Source organism: Sabethes cyaneus, chromosome 2 (assembly GCF_943734655.1).
Source record: "Sabethes cyaneus chromosome 2, idSabCyanKW18_F2, whole genome shotgun sequence".
Taxonomy (NCBI): Eukaryota; Metazoa; Arthropoda; class Insecta; order Diptera; family Culicidae; genus Sabethes; species Sabethes cyaneus.
In genome coordinates this window covers 89,903,455-89,917,153 of record NC_071354.1, presented here as the reverse complement: position 1 = coordinate 89,917,153, position 13,699 = coordinate 89,903,455, and the positions used below count along the sequence as shown (strand labels likewise).

Sequence of the window (13,699 nt, the reverse complement as noted above, 5' to 3'; positions counted from 1 at the left end):
AAACATGGACGCCTAAGGAAGCCGGTCGATGAGTACTTGGGGTTTTTAAGCGTAATATTTTACGATCTATTATACTTGGTGGCAAAATGGAAAATGGAGTGTGACGCACCAGGAAGAAGTTGTGCACTTCGGGGCAGATCCCGCACCCGATGGATGTACGTTGTCGAGAAAGATGCACGCTCAGTTGGTGTTAGAGGAAATTGGAGAACGGCAACCCAGAACCGATAGTACTGGAAGACAATAATTTGTTGGGCGGGATCGATAACGGGCTATCGCCACTTCCTGCGGGGAGTAAAGGAGGTCTGATTTCCAGCTTCAACGCGTCGTTTAATCTTCTTACCCGTTTTGGCGGGTTAAGCTGATGGGTTTCTACTTCGTATATATGTATTTGACTTTTGGATAAAAATCAACCCAACCCTCCTTGCCTATGCTGTCATTCTGGCGTACATTCGCCTTCGCCGTCGTAAAGTTTGTTGTGACAGTGTACATCTCGAGAGTGTCCCCGAAACGCGCATGTAGCACGTCAGTCATTTTAGTGATAGCTTTGATCAGCATCGTCAGCTTATCTGGATATCTATTCTCATATATTTTCCATAGCTATTCGCGCTCGAATGCTACGTACAGTAATGCAGATTTAACCTTTGAGTTGAAAATTCGGATTTTGGTATGTAGAGTCACACATATAATTCCTTCCCACAAAAACATCGTCACGCACATGTTACTTGAATACTATCCAGCTTTCCACGAGCGATAATGGCGGCTATTGGTCACGAATGGGCACAATTTTTTGACATTCATTACAGGTACGTTAGGTTCGCCCTGAAGGAGTTATTATGGGACAAAATGACGGTAACAGCATGGTGGAAGTGTATTTCCAGATGCTGTTGAATAGAGAAGTAAACACGAACATCAGCAGGTACAGGATACGAATTGTGAGCGACGGCCAAGCTGTGGAGCCACCAAGACAGGAGGAGGTTATTGTAGTGTCCGTCTTGGTTGCCTCCGCCCGAACCAACCACGTCCGCTAACGTCTACGTTCGTCCAAAAACTGACGCGCTCGTTTCGGGTACGATATTAATACTCTCATATCCGTGCGTCTCTTTTCGGGCGATCTTAGATCTCCCTCTTTGTCGTACTATTTCATTTCACGAAGTCTGTGAGAGTCTCGAGTCACACAATGTATGTTCGTTCTCTCGTTCTTTCGAACTTTCGGTATGCCGTATGTATGTATGAATTTTAGTTGCACTGAAACAAATGATTCAATCGATCTAGACTCATTAACTCGTTAATTTATTTAGCCGGGCATGTTCCCTACATTCACCCCTTCCCCTACTCTATTGATAAATATGACACAAAACCACTTTCCTAAGTCTTTCCGGTTTTGTACATCCTTTTTGATCGTTCGTTACCGATATCTGTTGGTTTATCGTCTGGGTGACAGATATAGAATCAGCCAAATTAGACTCTGGGCTCTAAAACCCGTTTGAGGTCACTGACATTTTTCATTATCTGCATGCAAATTTTCAATGCTACGGCAAAGATTTCATAAGGAGTTCCACTAAAGAAATTGCCGTAAGTTATCAAATTTCGAACGAACACGGTGAGCCCAACATCTGACTCACTGTAAGAAGCCCAGTGTCCTTAATGAGCATCGATCTAGAATTGTTAACATCACCATAAATATCAACGCCATCGAAATCCTCAACTCAATCGAAATCATCAATATCATGCAGGTCAACAGTTTCAAAATCATCGATATCAACATCATCCTTATCGTCAAAGTCGTCGAAGTCATCAACATCATCGGTAACAAAATCAACTCGTCAAAATTCTCAACACCATCAACATCATCAAAATCATCAACGTATCTAAGATTTTGAAAACCACTGAAAATCATCATATCCAAATTATTGTCATCAAGATCTTTAACACCATCAAAATCATCAGAATGATCCAAATTATCAAATAATCGATATCATCAACACCACCCACATCATTAAATTCCTCAACACCCGCAATGTCATAAATATCGCTAACATTATCCAAGTCAATAACATCATCGATATCATGTATGTATGTATGTATGTATGGGGGTAGCCACCATCACCTCAAGGGTAGTCATTAACATCATCGATATCATCAACATAAACAAAATGATCACATCAAGATGATCAACACCATCAAAATTCTTAAAATCGTCAACATTATCAAAATCATTATCATGATCAAACATCATCAATAGGATCGAATACCATCAAAACAATCAGAATAATCAAAATCATCATCAGTTTTGTTATTATGCTCATCAGTTTCGCGATTACCATAATCAGTTTCATCATTATAGTCATCATTTCTACCATTACTATCATTTTCGTCACTACCATCATCAGTTTGGTGGATCAGCATTTCCGTGATTATCATAATCATTTTCGTAATCTTTTTATCATCTTCGTCATTCCCATAATCAGTTTCGTTATTTCCATCATTTTTCTCATCATTATCGTCACCATTTTCCTGCTTCATCATTTCATTTCCGTCATTACCATAATCATTTTCGTCATCATCCTCATACCAAAATGTGAGAAAATCGTGCTTCGGTTATTAAAATGTTATTAAACTGTATTCCGTCCTTTTCATAGGAACTCAATACTTATAGAGAAATATGAGGTCGGGTAAAAGTTGGCAAAATAACGCGCACAACTTACTAGATAATTCTTCTCAGGGGAACTATCGCAAACAAGCGATCTTCCACAGCCTTCCCAGAAGCGATCAAACTACCACACCAGCGTATTTTAATAACGTAAGACGCGCACAAGCGAATTACTAGACGATTCCTCTCAGGGGATCTATTGCACACAAGCAATTTTTCCACAACAGTGCCAGAGGCGCTCAAGTTACACATACCAGAGTAGTTCAATGTATTCCGCCTTGCCAAAGGTCATCAAACTACGCGTAGCGGCGTGTTTCAATAAAGTAAAATGAGAACAAGCAAATTACTAGATCCCCCTCAGGGGAATTATCGCACACAAGCGATTTCTCATAGCATTCCCAGAGGCGCACAAGCTACGCATATCAGCGTATTAAATAAAGTAAAACGCGCACAAGCGAATTACTAGAACATCCCTCTCAGGGGAATTATCGCACACAAGCGAATTTTTCAGCCTTCTCAAAAGCACACAAGCTAGGCATATCAGCATATTTAAATAACGTATTCTGCCTTCCCAGAGGCAGAACAAACAGACGCGCACAAACGTCTTTTAATTTTTTTCTCAAATAGGCGTTTGCCAGACGCCACTATATAGTACACTATACTCACGCACTTTGGGAGCGTTTTCCTTTTTGTTCTGCGCCATTGTAGTGTCCGTCTTGGTTGCCTCCGCCCGAGCCAACCACGTCCGCTAACGTCTACGTTCGTCCAAAAACTGACGCGCTCGTTTCGGGTACGATATTAATACTCTCATATCCGTGCGTCTCTTTTCGGGCGATCTTAGATCTCCCTCTTTGTCGTACTATTTCATTTCACGAAGTCTGTGAGAGTCTCGAGTCACACAATGTATGTTCGTTCTCTCGTTCTTTCGAACTTTCGGTATGCCGTATGTATGTATGAATTTTAGTTGCACTGAAACAAATGATTCAATCGATCTAGACTCATTAACTCGTTAATTTATTTAGCCGGGCATGTTCCCTACATTCACCCCTTCCCCTACTCTATTGATAAATATGACACAAAACCACTTTCCTAAGTCTTTCCGGTTTTGTACATCCTTTTTGATCGTTCGTTACCGATATCTGTTGGTTTATCGTCTAGGTGACAGATATAGAATCAGCCAAATTAGACTCTGGGCTCTAAAACCCGTTTGAGGTCACTGACATTTTTCATTATCTGCATGCAAATTTTCAATGCTACGGCAAAGATTTCATAAGGAGTTCCACTAAAGAAATTGCCGTAAGTTATCAAATTTCGAACGAACACGGTGAGCCCAACATCTGACTCACTGTAAGAAGCCCAGTGTCCTTAATGAGCATCGATCTAGAATTGTTAACATCACCATAAATATCAACGCCATCGAAATCCTCAACTCAATCGAAATCATCAATATCATGCAGGTCAACAGTTTCAAAATCATCGATATCAACATCATCCTTATCGTCAAAGTCGTCGAAGTCATCAACATCATCGGTAACAAAATCAACTCGTCAAAATTCTCAACACCATCAACATCATCAAAATCATCAACGTATCTAAGGTTTTGAAAACCACTGAAAATCATCATATCCAAATTATTGTCATCAAGATCTTTAACACCATCAAAATCATCAGAATGATCCAAATTATCAAATAATCGATATCATCAACACCACCCACATCATTAAATTCCTCAACACCCGCAATGTCATAAATATCGCTAACATTATCCAAGTCAATAACATCATCGATATCATGTATGTATGTATGTATGTATGGGGGTAGCCACCATCACCTCAAGGGTAGTCATTAACATCATCGATATCATCAACATAAACAAAATGATCACATCAAGATGATCAACACCATCAAAATTCTTAAAATCGTCAACATTATCAAAATCATTATCATGATCAAACATCATCAATAGGATCGAATACCATCAAAACAATCAGAATAATCAAAATCATCATCAGTTTTGTTATGCTCATCAGTTTCGCGATTACCATAATCAGTTTCATCATTATAGTCATCATTTCTACCATTACTATCATTTTCGTCATTACCATCATCAGTTTGGTGGATCAGCATTTCCGTGATTATCATAATCATTTTCGTAATCTTTTTATCATCTTCGTCATTCCCATAATCAGTTTCGTTATTTCCATCATTTTTCTCATCATTATCGTCACCATTTTCCTGCTTCATCATTTCATTTCCGTCATTACCATAATCATTTTCGTCATCATCCTCATACCAAAATGTGAGAAAATCGTGCTTCGGTTATTAAAATGTTATTAAACTGTATTCCGTCCTTTTCATAGGAACTCAATACTTATAGAGAAATATGAGGTCGGGTAAAAGTTGGCAAAATAACGCGCACAACTTACTAGATAATTCTTCTCAGGGGAACTATCGCAAACAAGCGATCTTCCACAGCCTTCCCAGAAGCGATCAAACTACCACACCAGCGTATTTTAATAACGTAAGACGCGCACAAGCGAATTACTAGACGATTCCTCTCAGGGGATCTATTGCACACAAGCAATTTTTCCACAACAGTGCCAGAGGCGCTCAAGTTACACATACCAGAGTAGTTCAATGTATTCCGCCTTGCCAAAGGTCATCAAACTACGCGTAGCAGCGTGTTTCAATAAAGTAAAATGAGAACAAGCAAATTACTAGATCCCCCTCAGGGGAATTATCGCACACAAGCGATTTCTCATAGCCTTCCCAGAGGCGCACAAGCTACGCATATCAGCGTATTAAATAAAGTAAAACGCGCACAAGCGAATTACTAGAACATCCCTCTCAGGGGAATTATCGCACACAAGCGAATTTTTCAGCCTTCTCAAAAGCACACAAGCTAGGCATATCAGCATATTTAAATAACGTATTCTGCCTTCCCAGAGGCAGAACAAACAGACGCGCACAAACGTCTTTTAATTTTTTTCTCAAATAGGCGTTTGCCAGACGCCACTATATAGTACACTATACTCACGCACTTTGGGAGCGTTTTCCTTTTTGTTCTGCGCCATTGTAGTGTCCGTCTTGGTTGCCTCCGCCCGAGCCAACCACGTCCGCTAACGTCTACGTTCGTCCAAAAACTGACGCGCTCGTTTCGGGTACGATATTAATACTCTCATATCCGTGCGTCTCTTTTCGGGCGATCTTAGATCTCCCTCTTTGTCGTACTATTTCATTTCACGAAGTCTGTGAGAGTCTCGAGTCACACAATGTATGTTCGTTCTCTCGTTCTTTCGAACTTTCGGTATGCCGTATGTATGTATGAATTTTAGTTGCACTGAAACAAATGATTCAATCGATCTAGACTCATTAACTCGTTAATTTATTTAGCCGGGCATGTTCCCTACATTCACCCCTTCCCCTACTCTATTGATAAATATGACACAAAACCACTTTCCTAAGTCTTTCCGGTTTTGTACATCCTTTTTGATCGTTCGTTACCGATATCTGTTGGTTTATCGTCTGGGTGACAGATATAGAATCAGCCAAATTAGACTCTGGGCTCTAAAACCCGTTTGAGGTCACTGACATTTTTCATTATCTGCATGCAAATTTTCAATGCTACGGCAAAGATTTCATAAGGAGTTCCACTAAAGAAATTGCCGTAAGTTATCAAATTTCGAACGAACACGGTGAGCCCAACATCTGACTCACTGTAAGAAGCCCAGTGTCCTTAATGAGCATCGATCTAGAATTGTTAACATCACCATAAATATCAACGCCATCGAAATCCTCAACTCAATCGAAATCATCAATATCATGCAGGTCAACAGTTTCAAAATCATCGATATCAACATCATCCTTATCGTCAAAGTCGTCGAAGTCATCAACATCATCGGTAACAAAATCAACTCGTCAAAATTCTCAACACCATCAACATCATCAAAATCATCAACGTATCTAAGATTTTGAAAACCACTGAAAATCATCATATCCAAATTATTGTCATCAAGATCTTTAACACCATCAAAATCATCAGAATGATCCAAATTATCAAATAATCGATATCATCAACACCACCCACATCATTAAATTCCTCAACACCCGCAATGTCATAAATATCGCTAACATTATCCAAGTCAATAACATCATCGATATCATGTATGTATGTATGTATGTATGGGGGTAGCCACCATCACCTCAAGGGTAGTCATTAACATCATCGATATCATCAACATAAACAAAATGATCACATCAAGATGATCAACACCATCAAAATTCTTAAAATCGTCAACATTATCAAAATCATTATCATGATCAAACATCATCAATAGGATCGAATACCATCAAAACAATCAGAATAATCAAAATCATCATCAGTTTTGTTATTATGCTCATCAGTTTCGCGATTACCATAATCAGTTTCATCATTATAGTCATCATTTCTACCATTACTATCATTTTCGTCATTACCATCATCAGTTTGGTGGATCAGCATTTCCGTGATTATCATAATCATTTTCGTAATCTTTTTATCATCTTCGTCATTCCCATAATCAGTTTCGTTATTTCCATCATTTTTCTCATCATTATCGTCACCATTTTCCTGCTTCATCATTTCATTTCCGTCATTACCATAATCATTTTCGTCATCATCCTCATACCAAAATGTGAGAAAATCGTGCTTCGGTTATTAAAATGTTATTAAACTGTATTCCGTCCTTTTCATAGGAACTCAATACTTATAGAGAAATATGAGGTCGGGTAAAAGTTGGCAAAATAACGCGCACAACTTACTAGATAATTCTTCTCAGGGGAACTATCGCAAACAAGCGATCTTCCACAGCCTTCCCAGAAGCGATCAAACTACCACACCAGCGTATTTTAATAACGTAAGACGCGCACAAGCGAATTACTAGACGATTCCTCTCAGGGGATCTATTGCACACAAGCAATTTTTCCACAACAGTGCCAGAGGCGCTCAAGTTACACATACCAGAGTAGTTCAATGTATTCCGCCTTGCCAAAGGTCATCAAACTACGCGTAGCAGCGTGTTTCAATAAAGTAAAATGAGAACAAGCAAATTACTAGATCCCCCTCAGGGGAATTATCGCACACAAGCGATTTCTCATAGCCTTCCCAGAGGCGCACAAGCTACGCATATCAGCGTATTAAATAAAGTAAAACGCGCACAAGCGAATTACTAGAACATCCCTCTCAGGGGAATTATCGCACACAAGCGAATTTTTCAGCCTTCTCAAAAGCACACAAGCTAGGCATATCAGCATATTTAAATAACGTATTCTGCCTTCCCAGAGGCAGAACAAACAGACGCGCACAAACGTCTTTTAATTTTTTTCTCAAATAGGCGTTTGCCAGACGCCACTATATAGTACACTATACTCACGCACTTTGGGAGCGTTTTCCTTTTTGTTCTGCGCCATTGTAGTGTCCGTCTTGGTTGCCTCCGCCCGAGCCAACCACGTCCGCTAACGTCTACGTTCGTCCAAAAACTGACGCGCTCGTTTCGGGTACGATATTAATACTCTCATATCCGTGCGTCTCTTTTCGGGCGATCTTAGATCTCCCTCTTTGTCGTACTATTTCATTTCACGAAGTCTGTGAGAGTCTCGAGTCACACAATGTATGTTCGTTCTCTCGTTCTTTTGAACTTTCGGTATGCCGTATGTATGTATGAATTTTAGTTGCACTGAAACAAATGATTCAATCGATCTAGACTCATTAACTCGTTAATTTATTTAGCCGGGCATGTTCCCTACAGTTATGAAGGCAATCAGTGAGCTGAAAAACGGCAAGGTTACTGGAAAGGATAATATTCTGGCTGAACTTCTAAAAGCGGGGAGCGAGCAGCTGTACGAAACAGTTCGCAGCATCATTGTCAGGATATGGGGTTGTGCCTTTTCCTACGTCTATTGTAGATAACCATCGACCGAGATGTTTAAATCTAACTGGTTTTTACTGGCAGGTAAAGGCCAGTAAAACCAGTTAGATTTAAACTTCTCGGTCGATGGTTATCTACAATAGACGTAGGAAGAGGCACAATTTGTGTCTATAACCCAACTAGACACGTCGCTTATAATCTCAGATTATAGCTTGGTTCGACTCATGCACCTTCCAGCATTGGACAAAAGGTAGGAGTCAAAACGACTACCGTCGATTCGGGCGAAATTGATCAGTCGGGTGAAATTGATCACCTTGGACAAACGAGTAAAAAACTCTTTATTCTACGTTTATACTGATTCATAAAGCTGAATATGCACCCATCCATATAAAGATTGAGTTACAGGTCAAAGTCACTTGGCTTTCAGCAAGATTGATCTTGGAAATGGCTTTATTTTTTAAAATTTACTATTTTGATCGAATCGCAATTTTCAACATGCCCGATAAAACTCCTTGCTGTTAACACAAATTTCGTTGCAGAAGGAAATTTTAATAGAACTAATTCGATTCTCTAATTATCTGGCTGTGCTTTGATAATTTCCATGAATAAAATAATGCGACAGAAATTGTTTAATTTGACCTTTTACGAAATAAAACGATTGATAACATCATGAACTGAGGCAACATAGATTTCTAGATCACTATGGGTGCGAAATGGAGCTGCCACCTGCGAAAGTTTATTCTTTCTGTGAAGCAGAATGGAGATTTATAAAAGGGTGCAAAAGACAGACAATACTTCGCACAAATTTTACAAACGCTCCATATGGCAGTTGCATGAGAGTGCAAGAGATCGGTTTGTGCTTACATAGCGAAATGCAACTACACATTCAAAGAGACAGTCAAGCTCCCGTATATGAGGAAAAATAAATTATTTGTTTCACTAGATTGGTGAAGATTGTATAGGAAAATCGAACTTTTACACATATATACAGTAATGTTTAAACAAAAACAAACGATTACGATGCTAAAATTGGCTTAATATCTTTTCTATCGTTCTTATTTATTTAGCAGATGCATCAACCATGCTAATGTAGAGCTGACTGTTTGGTTTTTGTGCTAGTTGCTGTACGCGACATTGTTGCCTACATGCAGGCAATATCTCGATTGCGCCAGATTTTATACTGCACGTTATCTTATTGCTGTCAGAGCGTATGGTTTAATAGCAATATCGTCTTGATTTCTACGTGATCAATTTCACCCGTTGTTTGTAAATTTTCAATTTCACGATTACATTAAGTTTTATCTAAAATAAAATTATTTATATAAGATATAGATGATACTGTCGTGTAGCCAGCACTACAGTACTTATTTTAAAATTGAATCATCTTCCTTAATTGTTTCTATTCAAAGATATTTGAAAAATACTCGAAAAAGTGATCAATTTCACCCGAATTCACGGTACTTGTTAAGCGTAGCTACCAATATCCTCCCCTCCTCCTCACCTTTTGGCTCTTCCCCCTCCTTCACAAAAAAATTTCATTTCTTTCCCCTACCGTCCCTTCATCAATTGTATAACCATCGTTTCAAAAAATATCATTACCCTGAAGTCGCTTTTTACGCGTTTTTTTACGCAAATTTCGGAATTTACGAGGTTTTTTACGCGAATTTCGGAATTTACGTGGTTTTCTTATGCGAATTTCGGAATTTACGCGGGTTTTTTTACGCGGTTTTCGGAATTTACGCGGTTTTTTTACGCGAACTTCGGAATTTACGCGGTTTGTTTTACGCGAATTTCGGAGTTTACGCGGTTTTTTTTACGCGAATTTCGAAATTTACGCGGTTTTTTACGCGAATTTCGGAATTTACGCGGTTTTGATTTACGCGGCACGTATCCTTCACGTAAAAAGCGACTTGAGTGTATATATGTATGACCGCATTTCAAGGTTAAGACTAAAAGCATGAGATTAGTCTAGAAATTTTGTTCTAAAATTGAAGCCCCAACAGAGCTAAATTTTCAATGATCAAATCGGATGATTTAATAAATCTTGGCTCCCAGCAATTCAACATTCGTGAGTCGTAGAATAAGTTTGATTTAAAGAGAAATTTTGGCTTAAAATTGGAGCCCCAACAGTCCCATTTGAAGTTTAGTTTTCAATCATCAAATCAGATGATTTCATAAATCATGGACCCCAGCAATTGAACATTCGTGAGCCGTAGAATGACAGCTCTGTATGAGTTTAACAGAAATAAAAATTATGGAAAATCTTATTTTGTGTAACGACGAAATTTTTACTGGGGGCCCACCGGGCATATGCATGTCTTTTTCCGGGAATTGAACCCGCCATATTTTCCATAAGCACTCACCGTATGATCCGCCCCATTTGCATCTGCAGAACAGACAGTGAGAATATCTTTACACCTGAAACATAGCACGCCTAGCGTGAAGCAGTCGATAATGTCGATAATTGGCAAACTTTTGCTGTCACCAGAGTTGCGAAACTCAGAACTGAAACTGAAAGAAAACTTGGTAGAAGTTTGTAAAGCCACTCTAACACCCTTAAGCAGCCTTAAAGTAGTTTGAAAGCTGTGAGTCAATGAAAGTCTCGACTCTACATTTTAACACCTTTAGGCAGCCGTAAAACGGTTTGATGTTTATGGCTGTTTAGAAGCAGATTGTTTAGCAGAAAAATTTGCTATTAAGCTTGTTTATCAGCTTTTGGGAGAGAACTGGTTTGAAAAACTTGAAGTAGCTTAAACATCGCTTATTTAAACACCATTTGAGTGCTTACTTTATGCAGCTTTTATCACCTTAAACCAACCCGTAAACAGCCATTGCTCTTGAAATTCAGCTACCGTTGTTAATTGGGGAGTCAAATAAAAAATATCGCTAAACGGGTCACAGCCCTAGCGATATTTTTTACTGATAACTGTGAGGTATAACTAATGGAAGTTTTCCCATCGCTCACTAAAATGGCCATACTGACTATACTGACAACACTGTAAAAGAACAGAGCAATCGAGCAACATTTTTAGAAAGAGAACTTTAAATCCAGAAACAGCTGGTGCTGGTGGAAATTGTAATTTTTCTGGTTGTGTTTGAAGGTTTGTTTGGTTTAAGTGGTTTATTTAAATGCAGTGTCTGCTACCTAATGTGCTTGGATAATAGTTTTTTTTGTGTATAACGATTTCGTGAAATCTAAGACTGATTTTTGAGAAGACTGACTCGGTAAGTTATAGTATTTATTGGCGGTTTACCTCTTATAATAACGATATCCATTGTATAGAAAGCGCTTTTGTGATTATCTCGCTTGCCTTATTGTATAAGTACACAAAAATGGTTCGTACAAAGCCGTCCCGTAATGGAAATACCAAGCGCAACCGAACTAGCTTCCAGGAAGAAAAAATAAACGCCAAACTAAGGGAATTCGATATTCTTGGTAGTGTCAACCAATTTGATAAAATATTGTAAAACTTACTCTATAAAATTTACACTTTGCAGCTGATTGTGAACTAGCTTCACTGGAATCCAAGTATACCGACGAGAAAGAAGAGCTAATCAGGATGATTAAAGCGATCAAAAATCGAATGCCCAAGCATGTCTTGCAGATGCGAATGGGTGATCTAAGATTAATGGGAGTTAATACTTTAGCCGATTTAGAAAAGCTGGCGATGGAACCAGGCGATTCGATGAGTGTGTTGGATTCCAATGATTTTTCACAAAGCTCAGATAAAACAACACAAGATAAAACCACAAAACATTCGAAGTCCGATGATGGTAAGCATTTAATTTTATGCTTCAAATTACCTGCACAGACATTTTCTTACTTACTCAACACATAGGCTACCAGACAGAGGATAGTGCTATAAACAGCATTCCTTCAGATACGCTTTCCTCCACCAAAAGTCGCCAGTGTGGTCCATTGGCGTCGGCCGTAATAAACCGTCGTCGTAGCAAATCCTTTTCAAGCCATGCAACACCATCTACGGGACACTCTTCTCTTTTGCTTGGATTAAAACCGAAGAAAACCTTCGGTGGAAGTAACACTTTATTCGCCAATGATTCGCGACACTCGCGTCCGAAATTTCGTACTCCCGTGGCCAATAATCGGCTTCAAACCGTCAGTGCTGATCGCGCAATGAGTTTGATTGCGCCAAAAGTTCAACCGAATACACCGTTGGCGATTATGCGACACGCTCGCATTGGAGAAAGCATCTACTCGGTTACCGGCAGTCCGGTCATTACAACCGCAACGATGGAGAGCATGGCCAACGTTAACATACCGGTTGCCAATGGCATCCTGTCCATTCGGCCGACCGAAATGGATACCTTTGATCCGGGACTGGTGCAAAAGATCGACTCGGACACGTTAGAACACCTTAAAACGTTGCAGATGAACTTGAACAAAATAATGCAAATAGCAGAGGAACACAATTTTCAATGATCGTGAAGTGATTTGATTTTTTTTTGTGTTTTGTATGATCAACTATCAATTTTTAAAATAATTTTTTAATAGTAATAAAATGTTCATTGATTTTAGATAAAGATTTTTTCTTCTGCTCCTGCTCCTAACTTCAGCTACTGATCTGGTTGTCCGACTTTCTCTAGAAAACTAAACACTAGAAAATAAAATACCGAAGGATTTTCCCCAGAAAGAATCATTCTCCAGAAAACCAATGCCCAGAAAGTACTAAATTCCAGAAAACCAATTCCCAGAAAGTATTGAATTCCAGAAAACCCATTTTCAGAAAGTACTATTTGCCAGAAAACTATTGACAAGAAAGAACCAATATCCAGAAAAATATTTTGCGAGTAACCCGTATAACGAGTCAGTAAATTACACTTCTTTTTTCGCAAATGAGTTACGCTTATTACAAAATGTGGCACCCATTTTATCGTGTTAGTAGCAAACGTTTCCTAGATGATCCAGGGCGACCCGCATCGGAAGCGCCGGCGGGCTGCCCCCCCCCCCACAGAAATCACCTCTATTTAGGTGCATGCGTTTTTCTAGGTTTACTGACTAGTAGGAGTCATCCCTTAGCTGAGTCCGAACGAGCGGTAGCGAGTAAGGACAGCATATAAATACCCAACAATTGAGTAGGCCGAAAGTTGTGAATGGGTTCTATGACAAAGCAAAGCCAAAAGC

General features: G+C 39.2%; 1 protein-coding gene across 1 annotated transcript; it reads left to right on the top strand.

Annotated features, from left to right (window-relative positions):
* The first annotated feature begins 11,637 nt into the window (after window positions 1-11,637).
* Window positions 11,638-13,031, top strand: LOC128737506 (borealin-like). Its single transcript, XM_053832159.1, has 4 exons — window positions 11,638-11,781; window positions 11,840-11,992; window positions 12,055-12,330; window positions 12,396-13,031. The coding sequence occupies exons 2-4, from the start codon at window positions 11,890-11,892 to the stop codon at window positions 12,995-12,997; spliced, it is 981 nt and encodes a 326-aa protein (XP_053688134.1). The 5' UTR covers window positions 11,638-11,781; window positions 11,840-11,889; the 3' UTR covers window positions 12,998-13,031.
* The last annotated feature ends 668 nt before the right edge of the window (window positions 13,032-13,699 follow it).

Coding starts and splice junctions, on each gene's coding strand:
- LOC128737506 (XM_053832159.1), top strand. CDS start 11,890: ATGGTTCGTACAAAGCCGTCCCGTAATGGAAATACCAAGCGCAACCGA. Junction 11,993..12,054: donor AAGGGAATTCGATATTCTTG/GTAGTGTCAACC, acceptor TACACTTTGCAG/CTGATTGTGAACTAGCTTCA. Junction 12,331..12,395: donor ACATTCGAAGTCCGATGATG/GTAAGCATTTAA, acceptor CTCAACACATAG/GCTACCAGACAGAGGATAGT.